We start from the raw sequence: 23,930 nt of genomic DNA on the forward strand, positions 1-23,930 counted from the left end.
ACACAAACCAAACACATATATCAAAAAATGGGTAGCTTAAGCGGCCAACCAGGAAGTTTCGGATGAGTCGGATTCCCTAGCTTAGATTTGTTTTAAAACTTTATTAGCTTTATGATTAATACAGCGAACGACTCCAGATACTGGGTGTGAAAAACCTGACGGATTTGCTGCAATTCACTGCGTGTAGGAGTCTGGTCTCCCCGGGAGCACCCCACCCACCCAAGTCACCTTGTGATGATCAGTCTGTCCAGGTTAATCCTTTGCTGCTTGGAGATCCATGCTGTGCGGTACAGCTTCTCAGCTGTCTTCAATACATCTGCATTGAGCCTCTGGATGAGCTGCTTTTCTGAGTTCACATACAGTCGCTCCTGCTTGAGGTGATGAGCCAGCGTGTGTATGTCCAGCTTCACCATCTTGGGCAGCAGCACTTGCTGCGAGAAAGAACAAGAAACAGGTGAATTTCAGGAATTAGGGAGCAAGCTCGGTCGGCCCCAGTGATCAGATAAACAGGTGATAACTTACACTGAGCAGTAAATGCTGCTGTGCCCCTTTACCTCAGCACATTAATACGTTCTCTCAAGCCCCGGCCCACCAGTTAACAACTGAGTCACTGAAAGGTTTCCTAGTTTCATTTTCCTTGGCCCCTCATCACACCAGCACACCAGGGACACTGCACAGCAGTGAATGCTATTTGCAAGAATTCATCTGTCCATGAGCCCGTAAAAGCCACGCTGCAGTTAAATGAAAATGTGACTCCTCCCAACCTGCCAGGACTCAAGGAGCCTTGCTTCACAGAATCATTCACTCTATGCTTGAGGAGCTACAAATAATGTACCACACACTGGCCTAGCACTCTCCCCTTTCTGTGATATGAAGATATGTGGTTCACTGCCCAGCAGAGCAGATGATCTCCTCTGAAGAATAAGGATTAGCTCCCTAATTAGGCACAGGTTTTACATTTGTTGGGGTTTTTCAGTGTGCAGAGAAAGGCTGATAATCAGGTGCACTGACAATCATCACTGTTCCTTGTGTGTGTCATTCAGTTCGTTCATCTACAGTTTTAACCTCACAACCAAAACCCCAGCAGAGATGAAAACAGACGCTGTCACAAGTCTTTACGCATAAAAAACCTGCGATCTATGACATGTGAAGGTTTAAAGGCCATTCCTAGCAAGTGCAGACAACTGTGTATGTAAAGTTCTCAAAAAAAACTAAACTCGACCTCAAAAAAACACACAAAATCCCAGCACTTCTCAGCAGTTACAGCTCATGCATCCATAAACGAGAGGAAGCAAGGAACCTGAAGGACACTGCTTTAGATGTTTCTAACTAGGACGCTCTCAGACAAAGATTAGAAAAGAAACATTGACTTTACTGCCAAAGGTCTTTGAGAAACAAATACTGACAACTTGCAACAAATTTATTTTTAGTCCCAGAATTTAAGGACTTGCAAAAAACAAACAAAAAAAAAAAGCATTAAACTTGGCACTGCCCGCAAACAGGATAGCACCCCGGCATTAGTCTCCCAGCTGCTAATATCAGCCAGGGAAAAGAAGTTGCATCCATAAAAATACACACACACAAGATGTGCAGAACTACCTTCTGTCTCATCAGATGCTTCCCACCACAAGGTTGCACTAAGAGCGGCTTAGAGTTTATCAAACCTCAACAGTTTCAGTTGATGTTTTAAGGAGTCCACCCTCAGGGTCCCCTTTTCTGGACAAAGTCAGTCCAAGCGGTTCTCCTGCTTTTGAGTAAGTCTGGGAAGCGGCAGGGCACGCCTGTGCAGCCCATTGGCTTCGCCTGCGTTCCTACGCCTTTGCCTTGCCAAATTTCAAAATAAGTTTCTATTTTTGTGTCACTTGTTACAAACACATTTAACAGCAGACAAGCCGATTAAGGCTCCTGCGGTGTCCCATACACATACAGGTAAAGCGATTTTTCTCGCTGTTTTACTCAGTGTCTGGTTTTGTTGCTAAAGAAGATGTTTTCAGCATCAGGATGGACTGAGCACTCTGACAGCTTTCAGCCTTGACGAACGACCATTCTTTTCTTCCCTGGCCACAGGCAGGAGCAAACTCCAAAAGCCCAGTCAGCAAAAGAGACAAAGGTGGCCTGGAAACAATATACTTGTGCTGGTAAGTTGTAATTATCAAAATAGCAGTTAAACTACTGGTAATCTTCTCTGGAGCTATGGACAATTAAAAAACATAACTAAAACATCAGTCAGTATTCAGAAAGCAAACAAGACTCCCAAAGTCCCAACACACATGCGTAAAATCCACCTGTCCTGAAAACAGAAAGAGCAATGAAACAGTAACAAAAGTCAGACTACTGCAAAACACTACTGCACCGTCTGTGATGCCGCCTGGAAAAAAGAAATGACAAATGGGCCTTGCACGTACTCAGAAAGTGAAGTTTCTACCCAACACACAAATGATCGGCGCATCTCCTCGTGACACAGCATCTCAGCCATGGAAGAGGGACACTGAAGCACCAAGTAACTGTGGGAAGCTGCACATTGCTGGGCATTTTTACTTACTGTAAACTAACTGCCACCGTGAGCTCCAGGCCCAAAGCAAAGCAGGGCTCAGGAGGCTGCCATCGCCTGCATCCGCACTTCCAAATACATGGATCTCCAGACTTTGATAATGTCCTGGCAATTGGCTGTTACCTGTGTGTCTCCCTCATCTGTCTGTACTGCAGAACACCAGCAGCACCAGAAGCAAGAGAAGCACTGATCTGGAGCTGAACCACAGCAAGTTAATGAGTACCATTTCTTTGTCGAGAACCATGGGAATCCGCAGGATTTTCCTGTGGATCTGCAGGAAGTCAACTGCAAGACAGCAGTTTTCACTCCGTGTACAAGAAAAAAGGATTAGCAGCTTCCCCGTCTTCATAATCTTCCGCAAACCTAAACTAACGTAACCACTACTGAAACACCTCTCTGAAGAGGAACACCTCACTCACTCCCCTTTGCCAGTTTTTAAAGATTAGTTAACCTGAAGTCACAGATTAGTGTGAACAACAGTGCAAACAATTTTGTCTTCACCTTAAGTTTCTGGCAGACATTCAAGCATGCTGGAGATGGAGAGGTGGTAGTTTAACACAGCCGGGAGTTCAGCAGGTTGCAGGCAAGCTAAAGAAAACTTGCAACATAGTAGAGAAAAACCCCAAATCCTAATTGAGCAAGATGCACATGTGATTGCTTTCTTCAGACTCTGAAACTACTAACACAGCCCATCTGGAAGGAAGAAACTATTATACCACCAACACACATACACAGCACATGCCGCTGCCCTCCAAAAACCTCCTCCCCTTCTGATCAGCACAAAAAGCAAGCAGTTGCATTCTCCGAACTTGCCAGGCTACACGACAGCCACTCCACACCAGCACTTGAGACAAGAGCTCTAGGAGCCGTGATCCACAGCCCGGTGTTTGGTAACACACCACCACAGAAGGCAGCATCAGCGCAGAGGGATCAGCAGCCTCAGCTGGTTCCGATTCCAGAAAGTTGGCTGTTAGATTACCTTACAAATTTGTCATAAACAAAAAGGTGCCCATAATTACCCAATTACCTTGTTTATGACTACCATGCACCATACCTGAAATAACAGTTGCCCTACGTAGTTGCATAAAGGAGGCAGTTCAGGAAATTCAGATCTCCAACAGTCTGTTGTGGCTGAAGAAACAACCAATATCAAATGGCTCCTTCTAGGTGCAAATTATTTCTCAATCCTGGCAATTTTATTTTGATATGAAAACATTTCAATCTTTTGTCAGTTATTTCAAGACTGCACAGTAACCTGCTGAAGGCTATGACACGGTAAGAGATGCACAATTCAAACAATTCCATTTCGTGATGCTCCACCACATCAACAATAAAGACTGCGTGACCTGACAGTATCTAAAGTGTTTCACCCTGCTGTCAGCATAAGTTTGTTCAGAACCCCAGACAATCTATGCCTTTGATGAACGAAGGACACGTATTGCTTCCTGCATTTAAAAGTCACAGAAAACACTGCATTTAATCTGTAGGTACTGAACTCCAACTTACTGAAGTTGGTGGGCTTGTATGGCGGCACGCAGGAAGGAGCAACGTGTCTGATAATATTTCTGCAGTTCAGTTGACAGAAAAGAGCTTCAGCAAAGTAGTAAATACTGCTACTGCGCCAGATTCTTCTTCTTCCTCCAGTGTTTCCTGCTCAGGGTTGCTCCTCCTGAGTCTCGCTACGCAATACTCCACTCTCCAAAGCAAGTTTGGGCAGATCTAATGTGGGCAGGGCAGGGCAAGGCAACACTGAAATCACTCTGTCTTACTGAAAAATAATTCCTAAGAAAGCCTGAATAGCTTCCACATCAGCTCACCCCAGAGGAAGTACCTCTTTCTTCATTAATATTTGTAGTGATAACTAACAAGCCTTGTTTCTTTATATAAGCTAAGAGCCAGTCTCCCACAGGTGAGCTAAACACATCCATTTTTTTTGGTAGGATAGTTCCCCATGGCCCTGGAGTCGCCTGTTGAACCTTCGTGTTACAATACCCACCACCTCAAAACACACGTACAGCTGCAAAACACGTCAGTTTGCTACAGTTCAACTATCTAATCAATATTAATAAGCCACTCGTACCTCAAGTTTGTTTCTGCCCAGTGGCATCTCTGCCACCAGCACCGAACACAGTCTATCCAGCACGACTCATGTGCAAGTTGCACCTCACCTCTCCTGGCCGTAACAGAACTTAGGAATAACACACAGATCAGCTGGCTACTAAATTATCTATTATGATATATCAATTATGTGTGGTACAAAATCAAAAGCATATAACTACGCTAAAATCTGCTCCAGCTGCTGCTGATGGTAGAAAGGGGGGTTCCCCTTATCTAAGGAGTCACATTGATAAACTTTCAGTCAGAAGAAGGGCAGAACTTGAAGCTGCTCAAACTTACACCAGCCTGCTCCTGGCCTCTTCTCCAGAGAGCGAAACACCTTCCTCATTGTGAGACATCCCACCTGCGCTCCACCAGGAGGGGTAACTGCTATGAGGGACAGAGTAGATTCTCCAGGACCTGACAAATCTCACATCAAAAGGAGTATCTTAAGTATTCTGGAGCCCTCCCCAGCAGCAGCAGCTTAGAAGTCCCAAGACCACCATCCCACTGCTTTTACAGAAGATTTCACCTCCTGTCCGTGCCATTCCCCCCTCCATTACCCTCAAGCTACTGCTTCTGCTCTGCAAGGCAACCGTGTTGCCCATCAAAGCAGGACTGTGCCTATCCATGGGGCAGGACTGCAACTCCTCCATGGGACACGACTGTACCCTCTCTGTGGGGCACAACTATTACCCCGTCCGTGGGGCACTGCTACCTCTCTGTGAGCATGGTGCCACTTGCCTGGTTCCAGACTTGCACCCACGGGCTCTCCTCCTTTGGAGCATGGTATCATGACTTTGCAAGAAAAGCAGAGATGCTCACTAAGTCAAGTCCTTCAGCATGAAGGGTCCATCAGCAACAAAAAAAGGGAAGTTCTGCTACTCGTCAAGTTTGAACCTGGCTGAGGGGAAAGGCTCAGTGGAGCGAGGGCAGCGCCTGGCGCCCAGCAGCTTCGCCAGCGCTCGCTGCCCCCTCTCAGGACGGCCCAGAGCAGCACGGGCCCAGCATCTCCACCTCCCCAAGCCCTCAGCAACCCTCTGAGATACCGGTTCCAGGCACTAACATGGCAGGCAGGGAGAAACACTGGAGGAAACCTTGCAGCCAACTTCACCCGCTCCCAACGCTCCAGTTCCACCCTCCCCTCCAAGCCTGCAGCCACCCCAGGATTCCATGCAAACAAATCCACCCTACCTCCCCCTCCTTCCCTGGAAAAAACGAGGCGTTTTGTCACAGCGTGGCCTCCCCCTTTCCTCCTCCTTCTCTCGGATCGGGTTAAGCGATCGCGTCCCCTTCCCGGCCAGCGCCCCGGCTGCCGCTGCGGCACGAGAGGCGACTGCGCAGGCGGCGGGCGGGACGGCGACCGCACTCCTGGGACTTGTAGTCCCTTCCCAACGCCATGAGTCCCTTTCTGAAGCCGTGAGCCGCTTCCCAAGCCCAGGGAATCCCATGGGCGGGGACGGGGGGACGGGAGCATTCGCTCCGCCGCCAACCCCCCCGTCCCCCCGTCCCCGCCCGAGAGACTCTTGGCTCCAGTGGGATCCGTTTCCAGCTGAATTTACCCCAGAATTCACCCCAGAAGTGAGGGAAATAAAGGGAACAGAGCTAGAGAAGGGTCTGGAGAACAAGGGTTATGGGAGAGGCTGAGGGAAGTGGGATTTAGTTTGGAAAACAAGAGGATGAGGGGAGACCTCATCGCTTGCTCTGCAGTTCTTGGGGTGCTGATCGTTTTTCCCAAGGAACAAGATGAAATGACCTCAGGTTACACCAAAGGGAGGTTTAGATTGGGTATTAGGAAAAATCCCTTTGCTGAAAGGGGTGTTGAGCACTAGAACTGGGTGCACAGGGATGTGGTGGAGTCCCCATCCCAGGAGGGGTTCAAACGCCACATTAACACTGTGCTTAGGGACCTGGTTTAGTGGTGGAGCTGGCAGTGAAGTTTACGGTTGGACTTGATGATCTTAAAGGTCTTCTCCAACCTAAACAATTCTGTGAAATATCCCTGCAGGGGTTCAGAACCCCTGCTCACCCTGGCAGGGGGAGGCTTAGCTTGGTTAGTGTAAAATATATCTTCATGGAAAGGGTTCCTGGGTACCAGCCTGGGACAACAGTGGAGTCCCTGTCCCAGGCAGAGGTGCACAGGGATCACTCAGCACTCGATCAACTTGAATCATAGAATAATTTGGGTTGGAAAAGACCTTAAAGATCATCTAGTTCCACTCCCCTGCCGTGGGCAGGGACATCCCACCGGATCAGGCTGCCCAAGGTCCATCCAACCTGGCCTGGAACACCTCCACAGATGGGGCAGCCACCACTGCTCTGGGCAACCTGGGCCAGCGTCTCACCACTCTCATGGTGAAGAAATTCTTCCTAATGCCCAGTCTAAATGCGCCTCTCTCCATTTTATCCCCATTGCCCCCAGTCCTATCCCCACAAGACTTTGTAAACAGCCCTTCTCCAGCGTTCTTGGAGCCCCTCCAGGTACTGGAAGGGCACTATAAGGTCTCCCCTGAGCCTTCTCTTCTCCAGGCTGAACATCCCCAGCTCTCTCAGCCTGTCCTCAGACGGGAGGGGCTACAGCACCATCCCTGTAGCCTCCTCTGGACCCGTTCCAACAGCTCCATCCCCTTCTGACGTTAAGGATTCCAGAACTGGAAGCAGGACTCCGGCTGAGATCCCACAAGAGAGAACGCGAGGTGCGGGATCCTGTCGCTCCGGGCCCCGCACAGGCCGCGGTTGGCCCATGGCCTGCCCGAGCCCCCGCCCCGAAGGCCTTTCGCGCCCCGCTCGGCGGCCACGTGCGCGGGACACGCGGCGCCCCCCCCCGCGGCGGGACGGGGCCGGTCACCATGGAAACTTCCAGAACGTGCCCCCCCCTCTCCCAGGCCGCGCAGCCAATGCCCGCGCTCCGCTTGGCTCTCGCCTCACCGCCCATAGGCGCGCGCCGCCGCGGCGGAGCCAATGGGTGGCGGGCGGGGCCGGGGGGGGAGAGGGAGCGGCGCGCGCCAATGGGAGCGGGACAGCGGGGTGGCGCGCGGCCAATGGGGAGGCTCCAGCGCGCGCGGCGCGGCCAATCGCGGGGCTCCACGAGGGGCAGCGGAGGGGTTATAAGGGGGCGGCGCGGGTCGCGCGCACAACGGCGGCGGCGAGCGCGGCGGACGGTGAGCGTGGGGAGCGGGCCTGGGGGGGGCTGTGGGGTTGGAGGGGGTAACGGCGGCGGTGATGGCGGCCCGGGGCCGTGGGGTGACGGGCGTTGGCCTTGCAGGGCGAGCGGTCGGTATGAGGCACCTCCTGTGGGCGCTGCTGGTGCTGGGCGCCGCGCGCGCCGAGGACGAGGAGAAGAAGGAGGACGTGGGCACGGTGGTGGGCATCGATCTGGGCACCACCTACTCCTGGTGAGGGGGGCACGGGGGGCCTTGGCGGGGGTAAGGAGGGCTGGGATCTCGTTTATGGAGGGGGGAGCGGCTGCGGGGAGCACTGGACCTCGGTTATGCGGGGGTGTCTGTGGGGAGCACTGGGGCTTGTTGGGGGGCCTTGGGGTGAGGGGGTTTGGGGCCGTGGGGAGCGGTGGGATCCTGTTTTTTAGGGGGGAGAGGGTCCGTGGGGAGCACTGGGGCTCGTAGGAGGGGTTGGGGGGCGCATAAGGAGCGCTGAGACCCTGTTGATGGGGGGCACCTGTGGGAAGCACTGGGGCTCGTCGGGGGCCTGGGGGTGTGGCAGGCGGGGCCGTGGCGAGTGGTGGGATGCTGGGTTTTGAGGGGAGACGGGCTTTGGGGAGCACTGGGGCTCCTCGGGGGTAGGGCGGCTTTGAGGTCTTGGGGAGTGCAGGGCCTGGGGATGTGGGGTGGCCACGAGCAGCGCTGGGCGGGGAAATGGGACTGTGGGGAATGCTGGGACCCCGTTTTCTTTGGGGGGGCAGCGTCTGTGGGGAGCACTGGGGCTCCTGGGGAAAGGGAGGCTGGGGGAGCGCTGGGACCTCCTTTTTTTTTTTGGGTGGGGCCTCTGTGGGCAGCGTTGGGCCACTGGGAAAGAAGGGGGGCGCTGGGGAGCCCCGGGATCCCGGGGAGGGTGGGATAAGCTTGGCCTGTGGCCGTAGGAGGAGTGCTGGGATCTCGGGGGGCGGGCAGTCTCGCCGATGGACCTATGGGGAGCGCTGGGCCTCTGGGTGAGGGGCCCAAGGAGGAGGGGATGCAGACCCTAGCACCAGCTGACCGCTCTCCTGCCCCCCACAGCGTGGGTGTCTTCAAGAATGGCCGGGTGGAAATCATTGCCAACGATCAGGGCAACCGCATCACGCCATCCTACGTGGCGTTCACGCCTGAGGGGGAGCGCTTGATCGGGGATGCTGCCAAGAACCAGCTGACATCCAACCCTGAGAATACGGTGTTTGATGCTAAGCGTCTCATTGGCCGCACATGGAATGACCCCTCAGTGCAGCAGGACATCAAGTACCTGCCATTCAAGGTGGGCTTCAGAGTCAGAGTGGTGGAGGGGGGCTACATGTCTGGCCAGATCGTGGTGTCCATTTAAGTGGCTCTGCAGTTCCCTGGTGCTCCTGGGAGAGTTGGGGTGCAGGGATGAGGCTGGGGTGGGTGTGGCGAGTAGTTCTTTCAGTTACAGCATTCCAGTTGTCTATTATAGGGACTTTGCTTAATCTTCAGGGAGAAAGAAACACTAGGACAAGCAGGAATAACTCTGGGAATTGTTGAACAGGACAGCATGCATTGTTCTTTCCAGGTAGTTGAGAAGAAAGCCAAGCCCCATATTCAAGTGGATGTTGGAGGTGGACAAACAAAAACATTTGCCCCTGAAGAAATCTCTGCGATGGTGCTCACCAAGATGAAGGAAACCGCAGAGGCTTACCTGGGGAAGAAAGTAAGTTTCTGAGCGCTGCCAACAACAGCTGAAGGCAGTGGCTTCAGAGAGCTGGGTGGGCTGAGGCTGCAGTCCTGCTGGGTGCTGCTGGCCCCTTAGCAGCCCAGCTCAATGGGCTCTCTGCTCACAGTGGGGTTTCGCCTCTATCCAGAGAACAATGGGCTTTGCTGTCAGCGTGGCTGTGGTTGGTTGCAGGCTGTGTGCTTCTCTCTCTGTAACAAAATTGTCTCATTCCTCATTCAGGTTACCCACGCTGTTGTGACTGTGCCAGCCTACTTCAATGATGCGCAGCGCCAGGCAACAAAAGATGCTGGTACCATTGCTGGGCTGAATGTGATGAGAATTATTAACGAGCCGTAAGTAGCCTAATGGGCGCTGCCTGCTGGGGGTGGGGGCGGCACTTCCAGTTTCTAACTGAGCTGTTCCCTCCATAGAACGGCTGCTGCCATTGCATATGGATTGGACAAGAGAGAGGGCGAGAAGAACATCCTTGTGTTTGATTTGGGTGGTGGCACCTTTGATGTCTCCCTCCTCACCATTGACAATGGAGTCTTTGAAGTTGTGGCTACCAATGGTGACACTCATCTGGGTGGAGAAGACTTTGACCAACGTGTGATGGAACACTTCATCAAGCTCTACAAGAAGAAAACAGGAAAAGATGTCAGGAAGGACAACAGAGCTGTACAGAAGCTAAGACGGGAAGTGGAGAAAGCGAAGCGAGCCTTGTCATCTCAGCACCAGGCTAGAATTGAAATAGAATCCTTCTTTGAGGGAGAAGATTTCTCAGAGACGCTCACTCGAGCCAAGTTTGAGGAGCTGAACATGGTAAGTTTAGAAAGGTAGTTACATTGCCTGGGCTCTAGGCTAGGGACTTGTACATGTGCAGTATTTTATGCTGTGACTTTGGGGTATAAATAACCTCCTTGCACCGAAAGCAGCAGCTGCTCCTCGCTGGGGCTATGACACCAGTGACAGCTGAGGTCTCACCAGGGCTGGTTGTGGGCAGTTGCTGTTGTTCCTCTGTAGTGGTTGACCTTTGTACCCTGAAGGCATGGAGGGATGTGGGAATACAGTCTTACAGTCCTGGGTGCTTTTGTCTTCTCAGGACCTGTTCCGCTCCACTATGAAGCCTGTTCAGAAAGTTCTGGAAGATTCTGACCTGAAGAAGTCTGATATTGATGAGATTGTTCTTGTTGGTGGCTCCACTCGCATCCCCAAAATACAGCAACTGGTTAAAGAGTTCTTCAATGGGAAGGAGCCTTCTCGTGGCATTAATCCCGATGAGGCTGTAGCCTATGGAGCAGCTGTCCAGGCTGGGGTGCTCTCTGGGGACCAAGACACAGGTAAGGGTGCCTTCACTGTTGCTGTGAGAGAGCCTCCACCCTGAGCAGTGGGTATGGGTTGTTGGCAAATGCAGTAGAATGTCTTTGCCAGTCCTTAGGAAGTCCTGTGCCTTGGTCCTCAGGATCTGAGGTCAGAAATCTGGGGAAGAGCTCTTACATCAGGGAGTGCTGGGATAGAGTGAGGGGAACTGTTTAGAGCTGAAAGAGGGGAGGTTGAGATGAGATCTTAGGCAGAAATGCTTTGCTGTGAGGGTGGGGAGGCGCTGGCCCAGGTTGCCCAGAGCAGAGGTGGCTGCCCCATCCCTGGAGTTGTTCAAAACCAGGCTGGATGGGGCTTGGAGCCCCTGATCCAGTGGGAGGTGTCCCTGCCCAGGGCAGGGGTTGGGACTGGATGGGCTTTGAGGCCCCTTCCAACCCCAACCACTCCCTAATGCTGTGATCCTGTTGGCAGTGAGAGGGTGCTGTGTCTTTCACCCTGAAGTCCTGTTGCACTCTGACCCTTGATCCCTTGCAGGTGACTTGGTACTGCTTGATGTGTGTCCTTTGACCCTCGGCATTGAGACTGTTGGAGGAGTCATGACTAAACTGATTCCCAGGAACACTGTTGTTCCCACAAAGAAGTCCCAGATCTTCTCCACAGCTTCTGACAACCAGCCAACTGTGACAATCAAGGTCTATGAGGGTGAGTGTCACTGGTGGTGGCCCACGGGCAACTGGAACCTGTCTGTAGGACTGGCATACATTTCCTCACAGAGGCTGCAGGTGTTTCCTAGATGCTGATGGATAAATCTTGGTAGGTAAGAGCTTGGCAGTGGTGCCAGCTCTTGGAAGCAGCTCTGTGATCAGGCTGCTTGACCTGCATCAAAAGCCATTACCACATTAGTTTTTCAAATGTCTTCCCCATGGCTGCATTGGGAAGAGCTCTTTGAGCAAGAGGTGATGCTGTGAGGGGTGTCAGGACAGACTCTGGGCTGGGATTAAAACCTCATGGCTTCACAGGTACAAACCACAGCTGGATAACAAACCATATCTACTTTTGTTTTCTAGGTGAGCGGCCCCTCACCAAGGACAACCATCTCTTGGGAACATTCGATCTCACAGGGATCCCTCCTGCCCCTCGTGGTGTCCCCCAGATTGAAGTCACCTTTGAAATAGATGTGAATGGAATCCTCCGTGTCACGGCTGAAGACAAGGGCACTGGGAACAAGAACAAGATCACCATCACCAATGACCAGAATCGTCTGACGCCAGAAGAGATCGAGAGGATGGTTAATGACGCAGAGAAGTTTGCAGAGGAAGACAAGAAGCTGAAGGAGCGCATCGATGCCCGGAACGAGCTGGAGAGCTATGCCTATTCCCTGAAGAACCAGATTGGGGACAAGGAGAAGCTGGGTGGCAAGCTGTCCTCTGAGGACAAGGAAACTATAGAGAAAGCAGTAGAGGAGAAGATTGAGTGGCTCGAGAGCCATCAAGATGCAGACATTGAAGACTTCAAAGCGAAAAAGAAGGAGTTGGAGGAAGTTGTGCAGCCCATTGTGAGCAAGCTCTATGGAAGTGCAGGCCCTCCCCCTGGTGAAGAGGAGGCAGGAGAGAAGGATGAGTTGTAGATAGGGGTTTCCCAAGTGGTGTGTGTATATATTGGACTCAGGAACACTTGTTTAAACTATTGAACTCTGAATCTGGAATGTAACTGAGCCTTCACTCTCGAGTGGAGCTGGAAACGCTAGCCCGAGGTGGCTGTATCCTGCTGTTCGTTAGCAGTGCTCGAGGGGGGAGCGGGGTGGGAAGCGCTGGCAGTGGAAGCATCCTATTTAACAGCTCGGTCGTGTTTGGTGTAGAGCTTTTCTACCTGAAGTGACCACAATAAATTTGTTATTTACATGGGGCTTTGGTCTAGTGCTGTGCTTTCTGTTGCCAAGAGCAGCTGGCTGGAACCAGGGCATGGGATTTGGACCTGTGATCCGCACAGCGTGCCTCCCCTGGGATCTGTAGATGGCAATACTCCCATCCTCAGGTGAGCTCTGGCTGCCCTACAGCTTCCCTTGTGGAAGAGCCCTGGTTCACTTGTGGGGAGAAGGAAGAGAGGGAGAGGCCTGGAAGCTGGAACATGGGCACCAACAGCTTGTGTTTCTCTGCCTTGGGGCTCGAGCTGAGGCCAGGGAGCCTTGCAGGAGTCTCCTGCAGGACTTGGGGCTGACCACTCAATCCTGCCCTTCCCGGGGTCTGAGCCAGAGGGGAGTCTTCCCTGCCTGTGTGGCTTCCCCAGAGCCTGGAGAGGGCACCCTTTTGTGCCTTCCTCTCAGTGCTGACACAGAGCTCAGAGCAGGGGAGGAGCTGAACTCCATACACAAACTCCTAGAGCATGGAAACTCTTTAAAAGCTTTATTAGAGCCTCAGATGAGGCAAGGAAGCCTTTTCCCTGGAGACTGAAAGCACCAATTCACCCAACAGCTCTCCTCTTCTTACTAAACTGCAATCCTCCCATCTCTGGGATGAGATAAGCAGTTGTGGTACCCCCTCTTAATGCCTCCTTAAAAACACTCAGCCCCTCGCTTCTGGTTTGCATTCACTCCTTTCCAACACACTGGAATCTGGAGCTCAAACCACCCCCAAGTAAAGCTGGGGCGTTGCAGAGACATTCCTGCCGGCAGCAGTGTGTGACCTTCCTGACACAGTGCAAACTGTGCCGGGCACACCTGCAGCAACCTGTGCTCAAGTGAGAGCAGCCAAAGGGCAGAGCGTGAGTGCTGTGGGTGTGTTTGCACAGCACCATCTCTCTGAGGGCAAGAACTTGTTTATTGGGAAGAATGATGCAGTCAAAGTGACCCTGCTGTAACACGGAGCAGAAGGGGCCAGTGCTGCTCCGCTACTCAACCAGGGTGACGATGCAGTCCCGGTACACCTCCCCCTGTGTGTTCATCCCCCCGAACACCCACAGCAGGTGCACGAGGGCTCCATCCCGCTCCTCATCCTGCCCCTTCTCGAGGGGGGTGGCTTTGTCACCCGCCGACACGTTTGTCTCCTCCCTAGCTCTGCCCTCCCTGTTGGCAGCTCCCACATCCATGCTCCTCGCAATGCGCCAGGGAATGACACACACGGCGTGGTCCAGCCTTGCAGCGGGCAGCGGGGCATCAAACTGCAGGAGCGTCCACTGCTGCTTCTCTGCAGTGCAAAGATACACATTCACGTCTCCAAACACAGCTTAAAAAGCACACGAGGACACTGACACCGCTCCTTAGACGGATTTTCAGTATGACAGAGCACTCCAGCTACCCAGGGGCAAGGCCTTTTCCAGCAGATGGACATTTGGCCTGCCACAGCCATTTGTGGGTCCCTACCTGTGTGGTACCTGTACATCGTATCCAGCGCCCCGCTGGGACCGATCCCACCAAAAATGTACAACTGCTCCTTGAATGCTGCTGCTGCGTGGGACGCCCGTCCTCCTGGGATGTCACCGGTGGCCGCTACTTTCACCCACTGCATGTCATCTTTCAGAGAGAGAAAAACACCCGTGATTGTGCCTTATAAAAATCCCTCTTTTGTTGCTCTGACCAAACAGGGTGATACTTTTAGCCTTTAAGAACCTATCCCTTAGAAAAAAGGTCTCCCCAAATCAAAGCGCCCCCCATCACAGCCCCTGCTTGGTGCTGCCGAGTTCCATACTCACCGATATCAATGCAGAACAGATCACTGTGAAAAACATCACCAGCTAAACCTCCATGGATGAAGAGTTTGGTTCCGATGGCAACCATGACGTGTCCGTGCCGAGGAGAGGGAGGATCACCACGAGTATCTGGCTGGGACCAGGTCAGGGTGGCTGTAAACAGGAGCATGTGTTCATTAGGGAGAGTGGTCTGGAAGCTCCGGGCACAATGGAGCACCTCCAGCAGGGTCAGAAAAGAGCTTATGACATGTCATTACACCCAGGCCAGACCTCCACAGAGCTGTCTGCTGTTCTGGTCACTCAGCAGCAGGAAAGACCAAACGGAACTAGAAAGCAAACTCCTTCTGGTGCACGCGGGGCTGTCAGAATGAGCAGGGTAACTCTGACCGTACACGCACAGCACGGAACGATACTACCATGGAAAGGAATCTGCTGTTGGGCAAATGTGACAAAGCACCCCCAGCTCCAGCAGCGTCCCTCAGCCCGGAGCTTTACGCTGCCATTGTGGCCCACGTTCCCAGTGACCACAGAGATCGTTGTGTGCCGAGAACAAAGAACATTCCCACCTCCATTCAAACCTGTAGCCAAAGCAGGGGCCTGACATTTCTGTGTCTTGGATTGAATCCATAATGCAAACATCCCATTCCACAGAGGACGGGTTCCACCGGTCGGCAGCACAGCCCGTCACATGTCTGGAGATACCTGTGTCGAACACATGGAGCTGCTGGTCCGCAACAGGTTCCGCTCCTTTGTCTCCCCCTCCAAACACGTACAGGCGCTCTCCAACGGCTGCGGAGGAGGTGTGGAACGTCCTCGGCAATGGCTGAATACCACTCACTTCCGGACTCTCCCATGTTCCTATTTCTGATTAAGACATTTGATGAATAAAGTAATCAACTCAGTAACAGAAAACAGGCTCTGCTCCCCTTCCCACAGTAAAGCTCCCACAGAGCTGCCAGGAAGGAGCTGGGGAGCGGCTCTGGGTCAGCTCTGTACCTGGGAGCCGGCCCTGGACTCTGCGAGCACTCACCAGGGTCCAGCACCTGGATGCAGCTGCGGTTCCCTGCCGGGTGAGCGCCACCAAAAACCCAGAGACGCACAGGGCGGGTGGTGGGCAGGATGGTGGCGTGCTCATAGCGAGGACGCAGCCCAGTCCAGCTGGTCGCAACCCAGCGGTGGGTGCCTGCGGGTGGCAGGGAGTGTAGTCAGTAGAGCCCAACCTACCCCGAACTCCTGTGACTCCCTCTGGTGCCCTCAGCCCTTACCCAGCTCCACAAAGTGAGCGTCTGCAAAGGCACCATCGGGGTCAGCACCACCCAGGAGGAGGACACGGCCGGGCCCCACTCCCGGGAGGAAGAGGCAGCCATGGCCCACGCGCCCACAGGGCCGCTCACCGTGCAGCGACAGCCGGTACCTGCGGGGTGAGGGGCAGTGCTCAGCCAGGCTGGCCGCCCCCCGTCCTCACCACTGGCTGGGGCTCCCCCTCGCTCTTTACCCCAGCCCGGGGTTCCCCCCTCACCTCATCATCGTAACTGTCATCATTTGCCGCAGCCCCTCCTCCTCACCCAGGGCGGGGGCTCCCCCTCCTCACCTCCCGGGGCTCGCCCCTCACCACAGTTCCCCCCACCTCATCATCATCACTTGCTGCAGGCCCTGCTCCTCACCGCCGCCGGCCGCTCCCCGTCACTGGCCAGAGCTCCCCGCACCCCTCACACACGCGGGGCTTCTCGCACCCTTCGCCCAAGCCCGGGACTCCCCGCATCCCTTGCCCGACCACAACGCTTCCCGCACCCCTCGCCGGGCCCGCGCCCCCCCTCACCACTGGCCGGGCCGGGGCCGCCGGCCGGGCCGCAGCACCGGCAGCGCGCGCGGGGCCATGCCGGAACCGGAAGCGGCGCGCGCCGGAAGCACGGCCGCGCCGGGGGTTCCGAGTTCCGTACCCGGCGCGCGCCGCTCCCCGGAAGTGCCGGGCCCCGCTTCCGGCTGCGAGCCGCCGAGCCAAGATGGCGCCGCTGGACCTGGACAAGTACGTGGAGATCGCGCGGCTCTGCAAGTACCTGCCCGAGAACGACCTCAAGGTGCGGGGGGGCGGGAGGGGGGCGGGGGAGACGGGGCCGAGCCGCGCTCACCGCGCTCCTCCCGCAGCGCCTCTGCGACTACGTGTGCGACCTCTTGCTCGAGGAGTCCAACGTCCAGCCCGTCTCCACGCCCGTCACCGTCTGCGGCGACATCCACGGGCAGGTAAGGGGCCCGCGGCGGGCCCGAGCGGGGCAGCCTGGGCAGGTGCAGGGGCTGAGCCGTGCAGCCTCCGGTACCGGCGCCGGTCCTGGTCTGTGCAGCCTCTGATACCAGGGCTGGGGCCGGTCCTGGTTTGTGTAGCCCCTGGTACCGGCTCGTGCTGTGCCTGGCAGCTCCCAGTGCCAGTGCTGGTCCCAGTCTGTGCAGACCCCTGTCCCGGTGCCAGGCTGTGCCCAGTGCAGTCCCTGGAGCCAGTCTGTGCTGTGCCTGATGCAGCCCCCAGTGCCAGTCTGTGCTGTGCCCGGTGCAGCCCTTGTACCTATCCTGGTCTGGTCTGTGCCGGGTGCAGTGCTGAACCGGCTGCCTCTCCCCGCAGTTCTACGACCTCTGCGAGCTCTTCAGGACCGGTGGGCAGGTCCCCGACACCAACTACATCTTCATGGTAGGTGTGTGGGTGCACCCTGTGCCCATGGGGCGCTGAGTGACACCCACAGCGTCCCAGCCCCATCCCCATGGGACGCTGAGTGACACCCACAGTGTCCCAGCCCCAGATACCAGTCAAGCTCCGGAACGGCTATGAGTGTTGCCTTTGCTTTGCTGTTTGCCCTTTGCCGACGGGTCGTGCTGTGCCAGGTGCAGGACCCGCTGTGCAAGGTGCCCCGGGAGGCGAGGAGTGTGCTGTGGGGCAGGTGGAGCTGTAGTGTGGGGGGAGCACAGGGCACACTCACACAGACTCGAGCAGATCTCTGCTCCCCTCTGCGCTCACTTTTTTCACGCGCTACGAGGAATCTGGAGCAGCTCTTGGCTCTGCCTTTCCTTGTTTGGCTGTTTCCCATCACAGATGCATTTTGACTTGCAGGGTGACTTTGTCGATCGGGGTTATTACAGTCTGGAGACCTTCACGTACCTTCTGGCGCTGAAGGCCAAGTGGCCTGACCGCATCACCCTGCTGCGAGGCAATCATGAAAGCCGGCAGATAACGCAGGTGTATGGGTTTTACGGTAAGTCTTCACCCAAACCATTTCTGAATGGGGGCTCACGTGTAATAAATGGGTACGGCATCCTTCCCTCGGGAAACCTGGTCTGGGTGCAGCGCTACAGGCAGCCTTCCTGGGCCAGACGGGAAGCAGGCATGAGTGCTGTCAGTCGTTAGCATTACGGCTGTGTTGGTGCAGTAGAACCTGTGTGAGTTAAGACCTTGCTGCTTGTCTTCTCCACCGTGGCTTTCTGCTTGGCTTTTGGTGCTGCGTTCAATGTCGGGCACCACGTGCGTTTGTACTGAGTGTGCTTTGTTGCCTTGTGAGGGAAGGCCCTACACAGAGTCGCAGTATCTCTGGAATCCCCATAAGTTTCAGTGTAACTAAATCCTGGTGTCATGCATGGAGGGGGCTGCGGAAGCCGTTTGCTGTCAGCGGCGAGCGTTTGGGGAAATGCCGCTGGCAGCCTGTCTGAAAAAACGAGGGAACGAAATTGCTTGGGAGCTGCTTCTCTGTTGTGTGAGGCTTTGATGAATCCGGAGGAGGTCCTGGAAAACACCTAATGCCTGCGGAGAGGGTAATTAGCGTCTTGTGACTTGCTCTGCTGTGGGTAACGTGTCGATGACAGTGAGCGTGAATGCTCAGGGCCGGTGGCCACTCACGCTTGCTGCCACCTTCACATAGCTCTAAACAGAGCCACTGCCATGCCCATTTGTGGCAAGATCATCTTCTGCTAGCCCTGGGCGGTTTGCGCACTCTGCCACACTTCTCCCGTACCAACTTTGCTGATCTAGGCACCCGGCTGGTCCGGTGGAGGTTCCTAGCACTGGGAGTGGTGGCGGCACCAGGCCCGTCTCTCTCTGCAGTGCTGGCACCATGCTCGGTAAGCAGCGAGCAGCTGGCATCGTGGCCTTGCCCAGGCCTGGCAGGAGCAGGACCAAGCGCTTCCCCCACCTCTTATTGTACCTCTGACTTCCGAGTTCCACCATAGGTGTTTACCTCTGATCTGTCCCAGCGCCTGCTGATCCTGTAAGGAATTCTCTGTTCAACAGATGAGTGCCAAACCAAATACGGGAACGCAAATGCCTGGAGATACTGCACCAAAGTCTTTGACATGCTCACCATCGCAGCTGTAAGTGCCAACGCCACGTCACAAGACTGTTTTGTAAATGTGACTGCTGGCATCGGTGCCCTTCCGGGTCACACCGGGAGCCTTGGGGCTGGGTTCAATACCGAGCACTGCACTCTCGCATCTCTTTTCTCCAGTTAATAGATGAGCAGATCCTCTGTGTGCACGGCGGCCTCTCTCCAGACATCAAGACACTCGATCAAATTCGAACCATCGAACGCAATCAGGAGATTCCTCACAAAGGCGCCTTCTGCGACCTGGTTTGGTCTGACCCAGAAGATGTGGATACGTGGGCCATCAGTCCGCGGGGAGCGGGCTGGCTCTTCGGTGCAAAGGTGACGAATGAGGTAACGATGCCATTGTTCACAACATGGAATAACTGCGGCATGAGGTAAATGGCACAGTGCGGTTTGGTGTTTGCCCGGGCAAGGAATGGATCGAGGGCACTGCCCAAGGAGGAGCTGCGAGCAAGTGCTGGAGAAGGTTAGCTCGAGTCAGCATGAAGGAACGAGCCACAACCAGATGTGGTAATAGCCAAACCGCTTTTAGAAAGTGCAATGCCGTGAGTCCGCGTTGTCACTGGGCTTTGTGCGGAACGCTTTTCTAGGGCTTTAGGAGAAAAAAATGCTCTACCATTTTTCTTAATGACCCTTGACATAATTGTTGCTTTGGAAAGTGGTGAGCAGAGCCCTTGGGTAACACACGCTGCCCTTTCTGGGCTCCCCAGCGCACTGCGTTCTGAGCGCCGGACTTGTGCATCGCGCTCTCTGCCCTTCTTGCAGCGTGTCCAGAGGGGCCGAGCCCTGCAGCAGCGCAGGCGTGGGCACGGTCCTCTGCTCCGTACCTATTTCTCCCTGCTGGGGCCTCAAAACCCAGGCAGTTTTTACAGCTGCCGGGTGAGCCCTCGCGGCACACAAGTGCCAGGGCTGTTATGTGGGCGCTGGTGGGCGGCTGCTCTGAGGGAACTCACCTTCCTGTTCTCCTTCACAGTTTGTCCACATCAACAACCTGAAGCTCATCTGCAGGGCGCACCAGCTGGTTCACGAGGGCTACAAGTTCATGTTCGACGAGAAACTGGTCACAGTGTGGTCTGCTCCCAATTACTGCTACCGCTGTGGAAATATCGCATCAATCATGGTTTTTAAGGATGTAAATACACGAGAACCAAAGCTATTCCGTGCCGTTCCCGATTCAGAACGTGTCATTCCCCCTAGGACAACCACGCCGTACTTCCTCTGAGGCCGCTCCTGCCTGCCATCCCCCGGCCCGTGTACCGTCCCTTACAATATACTTTTTATTGAGCACTTTGCTGCTGAAATGCTGCCTCTTGCCCTTTTTATGTTTAAATTATCTAAATTTATTGTGTATTCTGGTGTCTGTAGTGAGTTTCTCTTTTTTTCCGCCCTACCCTAGATTACTTTCAGACTATTACCGCGCCCCCGGGATCTGCTGTGCTGCACGCAGCCCTGACCGGTTCCCGGGTGCAGATGAGCCACGGTGCTGGGGGAGCAGCGCGCTCCCCGCAGTGGGTTCGGCTTTTCCTTGGGGGAGTTGTAAGGAATTTCAGCAGCAAAGTCAATGCCCGGTGTGCAGCAGGAGCGGTGGCCGTGCCCGGAGCGCCATCCTCGCTGCTCCAGGGGCAGAACTGTTCTGGGGCAGAACTGTTCCTGGGGCAGAACCGTTTTTTAGGCAGAGCCATTCTGGGATCAGAACTGTTCCTGGAGCAGACCTGTTCTGGGATCAGAACCGTTTATGGATCAGAACTATTCCTGGTGGCAGAACCGTTCCTGAATCAGAACTGTTCCTGGTGGTAGAGCTGTTCCTGGGGCAGAACCGCTCCTGGATCCAAGCTGTTCCAGGATCAGAACTGTTTCCTGGGCACAGCCACTCCTGGATCCAAGCCGTTCTTGGATCAGAACCGTTTCCCGGGCGCAGCCATTCCTGGATCAGAACCGTTTCCCAGGCACAGCCGTTTCTGGATCGGAACCGTTCCGGGGGCAGAACCGGTGCCCGCGGGCGGCTCCCTTCCCTCCCCCCCTTCCCTTTTTTGTTGATTTCTGCGGATTCGGTTCAAACTCCGCGCGCTGCCGCAACGGTGCATTTGTACATTAAAGTGACTCGTGTGTTTTTTTCAACCCTTCGGTGTTTTTCCTCCACTTTACCGACCGCGGGGGCGGCTCCCGGTTCCGGTGCGTGTGGGGGCGGTGTTTCCGGCGTTTCCGTTTCCGGCATTCCAGTTTTTCCCGTTGGTGTTTCCCGGCATGGCTCGCAGCACTCTCTCCTCCCGTTTCCGTCGCTTCGACATCGACCAGTACGACGAGAACCGGTTCGTGGAGGACGAGCCCGAGGAGGCGGCGGCGGAGCCCGAGGGCGGCCCCGGGGTGGAGGCGCTGCTCAACGAATATCCTTGAACGGCGGCGACACCGCGACGATCGTTCTTTGGGGCGGGGAAAAAGAAAAAAGGGGCGATGGTGGAGTGCAAAGCGAGGGGTCGGGGCCGGGGGCGCTCCGGGCAGCGTTGGAGTCCTTGACCCCCGCACAGGGAACGCGATCCGCGCCCTCCGAGCAGCCATCGGCGGCCGCGCGGGGAAGGTAACGGGGATGGGGAACGGAGACTGTGGGAACGGGGAGGGGAACGAGGGGTGGGGGCAGAGACCGTGGAGAGCAGGGCCGGGAGATGGGAAAGAGAGATGGGAATGGGAATGAGAGGTGGGAACAGAGGCTGTGGGCAACGGGGATGGGGGACAGGGGTGGGAATGAGGGCAGTGGGGACACGGAATGGGAACGGAGGTCATGAGGAATGGGGATGGGAGACAGGAACGAGGGATGGGAACAGAGGCCATGGAAAAGGGGGCTGGGGGATGGGAAGAGAGCCCTAGAGAACAGGGATGGGGAGCATGGGAGATGGGAGCAGAGGCCATGGAGAATGGGGATGGGAATGAGGAATAGGAATGGAGCCCATGAGGAATGGGGATGGGAACAGGGCCTCAGGAGAATAGGGATGGGGGGACGGGAACGAAGGATGGGAACGGAGCCCATGGAGAATGGGATGGAGAGGGAAGAGGGGATGGGAACAAAGCCCTCAGAGAACAGAGCCCATGGAGGATGGGGAGAACAGGGAGGGGCAAAAGAATGGGAGTGGACCCCATGGAGAATGGGAATAGGGGATGGGAACAGACCCCTCAGAGAATAGGAATGAAGCCCATGGAGAACAGGGATATGGAGAACAGAGTGGGGAAGGGATGGGAACAGAGTACATGGAGAATGGGAAAGGGGTGAGGAGAACGGGGCAGGAGGGAGACAGGAGATAGACAGGGAGCCCTTGGGGAATGGGAACAGTCCCCTGGGAAAACGGGGATGGAGCCTATGGAGACTGGGGTATGGAGAGAACGGGAGATGGGAATGGACCCTTTGCCCATGGAGAATGGGGCACAGAAACGAACCCCTTAGAGAACAGGGGAGGGGACTGCGCCCCTCAGAGAAGAGAGGGGATGGGAAAGAATCCCGTGGAGAATGAGGGACAGGAACGGACCCCTCGGAGAATGGGGATGGGAATAACCCTGGCATCGCCACCACCCACAGAGCCCTGGGAGCATTTCCCAGCTTTGCTGGTTCCCAAGTTCCCCTCCCCGTGTCCTGGCAGGAGCAGGCGCAGGGAACCATGCTGAGAGTGCTCACCGCCTTTAAGAGCAGCGAAATAGAAGAGGCGGTGAATTCCTTGGACAGGAACGACGTGGACCTGCTGATGAAGTACATCTATAAGGGGTTTGAGAAGCCGACGGAGAACAGCAGCGCGATACTGCTCCAGTGGCATGAAAAGGTGCGTCTGGGGTGTGCGTCTGAGCTGCTCCGCAGGGTCCCTGTCCACGCTTCCCGAGAGCCTCCCTGAGGAGCTGATGGTGGCGGGGCTCTACCCCACCGAGCACGGCAGCGGGCGTTCCCTTTTATCTGTGGCCTCTGAGGTTGGATGCTCATCTGTATCTGCAGAGAGAAGAGGGACACCAGCCTCCCAAGGTGGGAGTAAGCAAGGATTGGGCTCAGGGCTGAGCTTCCCTGAGCGTGCTCTGCCGAGGGGAGCCGGCGTGCGTGCACGGAGTTTGACCACAGGAGGGTCAGGGCCCTGCGGAGACACGGGCAGGTGGCACAGCCACAGCTCCACAGCTGTGGTCAGGAAAGGGGCAGCAGGAAGTGTCGCAGCCCGGGCGGCTGGGGTGTAAGCAGTCAGTTTTTGAAGAGCTGTGTGCTCCTCTGCTGTCAAACATATAACTGCTGGGGTTCTGCGATGCCCCTCCGTGGTGCCTCCCTGCCACACCTCTCTCCTGTCCCGCAGGCACTGGCAGCTGGCGGCCTGGGCTCCATAGTGCGAGTCCTTACAGCAAGGAGGACAGTGTAGAGGACGGCAAACGGGACGGCGACCCGCTCTGGGCTCGGCTGAAGAGACACCAGTCCCTCTGTTTTAAGAGACTGAAATGATACAGAAACTTGAAATGTTCTTAGCCTTTAAGGTGGGGAAAAGAGTAAAGGTCTTCCTGCGTATTCCAACAGTCAAATATGGGAGCAAAGACCTTCTGCTCCCCTCTTTAAAGGCAGGGAGGCGGCACAGCCACTCCTCTCACTGTGCAAGAACAGGTATTTTTGGGTGTGGTGGTAGAGGTCCTGCGTGCGCTGCTTGTGGAGGAGGCGGCTGTGTCCTTGGCCCATGGGAATCCTGGCAGCTGACAGGCAGGGGAAGCGTTCCTTGGAGCAGCAGAGTTGTACACGTTGTGGAAGGACTGACAGGAGCGTGGGGCTGGTTGTGGTGCAAAGTGCCTGCTGTGTCAATAAAGGTCTTGGATCACACAAGCTCAGTGATTTGTTTTTCACTAACTCCTAAGCGCGGCTCACTTGGAAGCAGCCAGCAACATACCAGCTCCAAACCAGGCGCCCACCTCTGTGAATGCTCCCAGTGCCAGCTGCCCCCAGAACCGGCCCTCGGATGCGGCACAGGGAGAGGCGGAGCTCAGCTCCTACAGAAACAGGCCAGGGCAAAGCGCCATTCCACAGGGAGGAGAAAATC

General features: G+C 55.3%; 5 protein-coding genes across 11 annotated transcripts in view; 3 read left to right on the forward strand and 2 right to left on the reverse strand.

Annotated features, from left to right (window-relative positions):
* Positions 1-5,996, reverse strand: part of GAPVD1 (GTPase activating protein and VPS9 domains 1) — a 30,176-nt gene extending 24,180 nt beyond the window's left edge. For all 7 annotated transcript variants that reach the window (XM_054084298.1, XM_009569547.2, XM_054084297.1 and 4 more), the window contains exons 1-2: positions 5,843-5,996; positions 229-431 (exon numbers count right to left, since the gene is read on the reverse strand). In XM_054084298.1, the coding sequence (XP_053940273.1) occupies positions 229-413 (185 nt within the window). In that variant the 5' untranslated portion in view covers positions 414-431; positions 5,843-5,996. The remainder of the gene's footprint in view (positions 1-228; positions 432-5,842) is intronic.
* A 1,708-nt stretch (positions 5,997-7,704) lies between these two features.
* On the forward strand, positions 7,705-12,703 carry HSPA5 (heat shock protein family A (Hsp70) member 5). The gene is made up of 9 exons (XM_054083821.1): positions 7,705-7,809; positions 7,914-8,043; positions 8,881-9,112; positions 9,386-9,523; positions 9,767-9,879; positions 9,958-10,348; positions 10,629-10,866; positions 11,381-11,548; positions 11,914-12,703. Exons 2-9 carry the CDS (start codon positions 7,928-7,930, stop codon positions 12,471-12,473), a joined length of 1,956 nt encoding a protein of 651 aa, XP_053939796.1. The 5' UTR covers positions 7,705-7,809; positions 7,914-7,927; the 3' UTR covers positions 12,474-12,703.
* A 156-nt stretch (positions 12,704-12,859) lies between these two features.
* On the reverse strand, positions 12,860-16,477 carry RABEPK (Rab9 effector protein with kelch motifs). The gene is made up of 7 exons (XM_054083822.1): positions 16,350-16,477; positions 15,796-15,944; positions 15,561-15,713; positions 15,233-15,394; positions 14,534-14,683; positions 14,205-14,354; positions 12,860-14,028 (listed from the first exon to the last, which is right to left on the reverse strand). Exons 1-7 carry the CDS (start codon positions 16,406-16,408, stop codon positions 13,733-13,735), a joined length of 1,119 nt encoding a protein of 372 aa, XP_053939797.1. The 5' UTR covers positions 16,409-16,477; the 3' UTR covers positions 12,860-13,732.
* PPP6C (protein phosphatase 6 catalytic subunit) lies at positions 16,458-20,910 on the forward strand. Its single transcript, XM_054083824.1, has 7 exons — positions 16,458-16,608; positions 16,676-16,771; positions 17,145-17,210; positions 17,628-17,769; positions 18,798-18,877; positions 19,012-19,221; positions 19,865-20,910. Exons 1-7 carry the CDS (start codon positions 16,534-16,536, stop codon positions 20,111-20,113), a joined length of 918 nt encoding a protein of 305 aa, XP_053939799.1. The 5' UTR covers positions 16,458-16,533; the 3' UTR covers positions 20,114-20,910.
* Positions 20,911-21,066: 156 nt separating this feature from the next.
* On the forward strand, positions 21,067-23,661 carry ARPC5L (actin related protein 2/3 complex subunit 5 like). Its single transcript, XM_054083825.1, has 4 exons — positions 21,067-21,275; positions 21,415-21,466; positions 22,518-22,694; positions 23,205-23,661. The coding sequence occupies exons 1-4, from the start codon at positions 21,136-21,138 to the stop codon at positions 23,265-23,267; spliced, it is 432 nt and encodes a 143-aa protein (XP_053939800.1). The 5' UTR covers positions 21,067-21,135; the 3' UTR covers positions 23,268-23,661.
* The last annotated feature ends 269 nt before the right edge of the window (positions 23,662-23,930 follow it).

Source organism: Cuculus canorus, chromosome 19 (assembly GCF_017976375.1).
Source record: "Cuculus canorus isolate bCucCan1 chromosome 19, bCucCan1.pri, whole genome shotgun sequence".
NCBI lineage: Eukaryota > Metazoa > Chordata > Aves > Cuculiformes > Cuculidae > Cuculus > Cuculus canorus.

Excerpts from the sequence above, each read along its gene's own strand:
- HSPA5 (XM_054083821.1), top strand. The coding sequence starts at position 7,928 with ATGAGGCACCTCCTGTGGGCGCTGCTGGTGCTGGGCGCCGCGCGCGCC. Across the intron at positions 9,880-9,957 it reads ATGAGAATTATTAACGAGCC|AACGGCTGCTGCCATTGCAT; the intron begins GTAAGTAGCCTA and ends TTCCCTCCATAG. Across the intron at positions 11,549-11,913 it reads GACAATCAAGGTCTATGAGG|GTGAGCGGCCCCTCACCAAG; the intron begins GTGAGTGTCACT and ends TTTGTTTTCTAG.
- RABEPK (XM_054083822.1), bottom strand. The coding sequence starts at position 16,408 with ATGGCCCCGCGCGCGCTGCCGGTGCTGCGGCCCGGCCGGCGGCCCCGG. Across the intron at positions 14,684-15,232 it reads GCTCCATGTGTTCGACACAG|CCACCCTGACCTGGTCCCAG; the intron begins GTATCTCCAGAC and ends TCCTGTTTACAG. Across the intron at positions 14,029-14,204 it reads GATGTACAGGTACCACACAG|AGAAGCAGCAGTGGACGCTC; the intron begins GTAGGGACCCAC and ends TTTGCACTGCAG.
- PPP6C (XM_054083824.1), top strand. The coding sequence starts at position 16,534 with ATGGCGCCGCTGGACCTGGACAAGTACGTGGAGATCGCGCGGCTCTGC. Across the intron at positions 16,772-17,144 it reads GCGGCGACATCCACGGGCAG|TTCTACGACCTCTGCGAGCT; the intron begins GTAAGGGGCCCG and ends CTCTCCCCGCAG. Across the intron at positions 19,222-19,864 it reads GTGCAAAGGTGACGAATGAG|TTTGTCCACATCAACAACCT; the intron begins GTAACGATGCCA and ends TCTCCTTCACAG.
- ARPC5L (XM_054083825.1), top strand. The coding sequence starts at position 21,136 with ATGGCTCGCAGCACTCTCTCCTCCCGTTTCCGTCGCTTCGACATCGAC. Across the intron at positions 21,276-21,414 it reads GTGGAGGCGCTGCTCAACGA|AGGGAACGCGATCCGCGCCC; the intron begins ATATCCTTGAAC and ends TGACCCCCGCAC. Across the intron at positions 21,467-22,517 it reads TCGGCGGCCGCGCGGGGAAG|GAGCAGGCGCAGGGAACCAT; the intron begins GTAACGGGGATG and ends GTGTCCTGGCAG.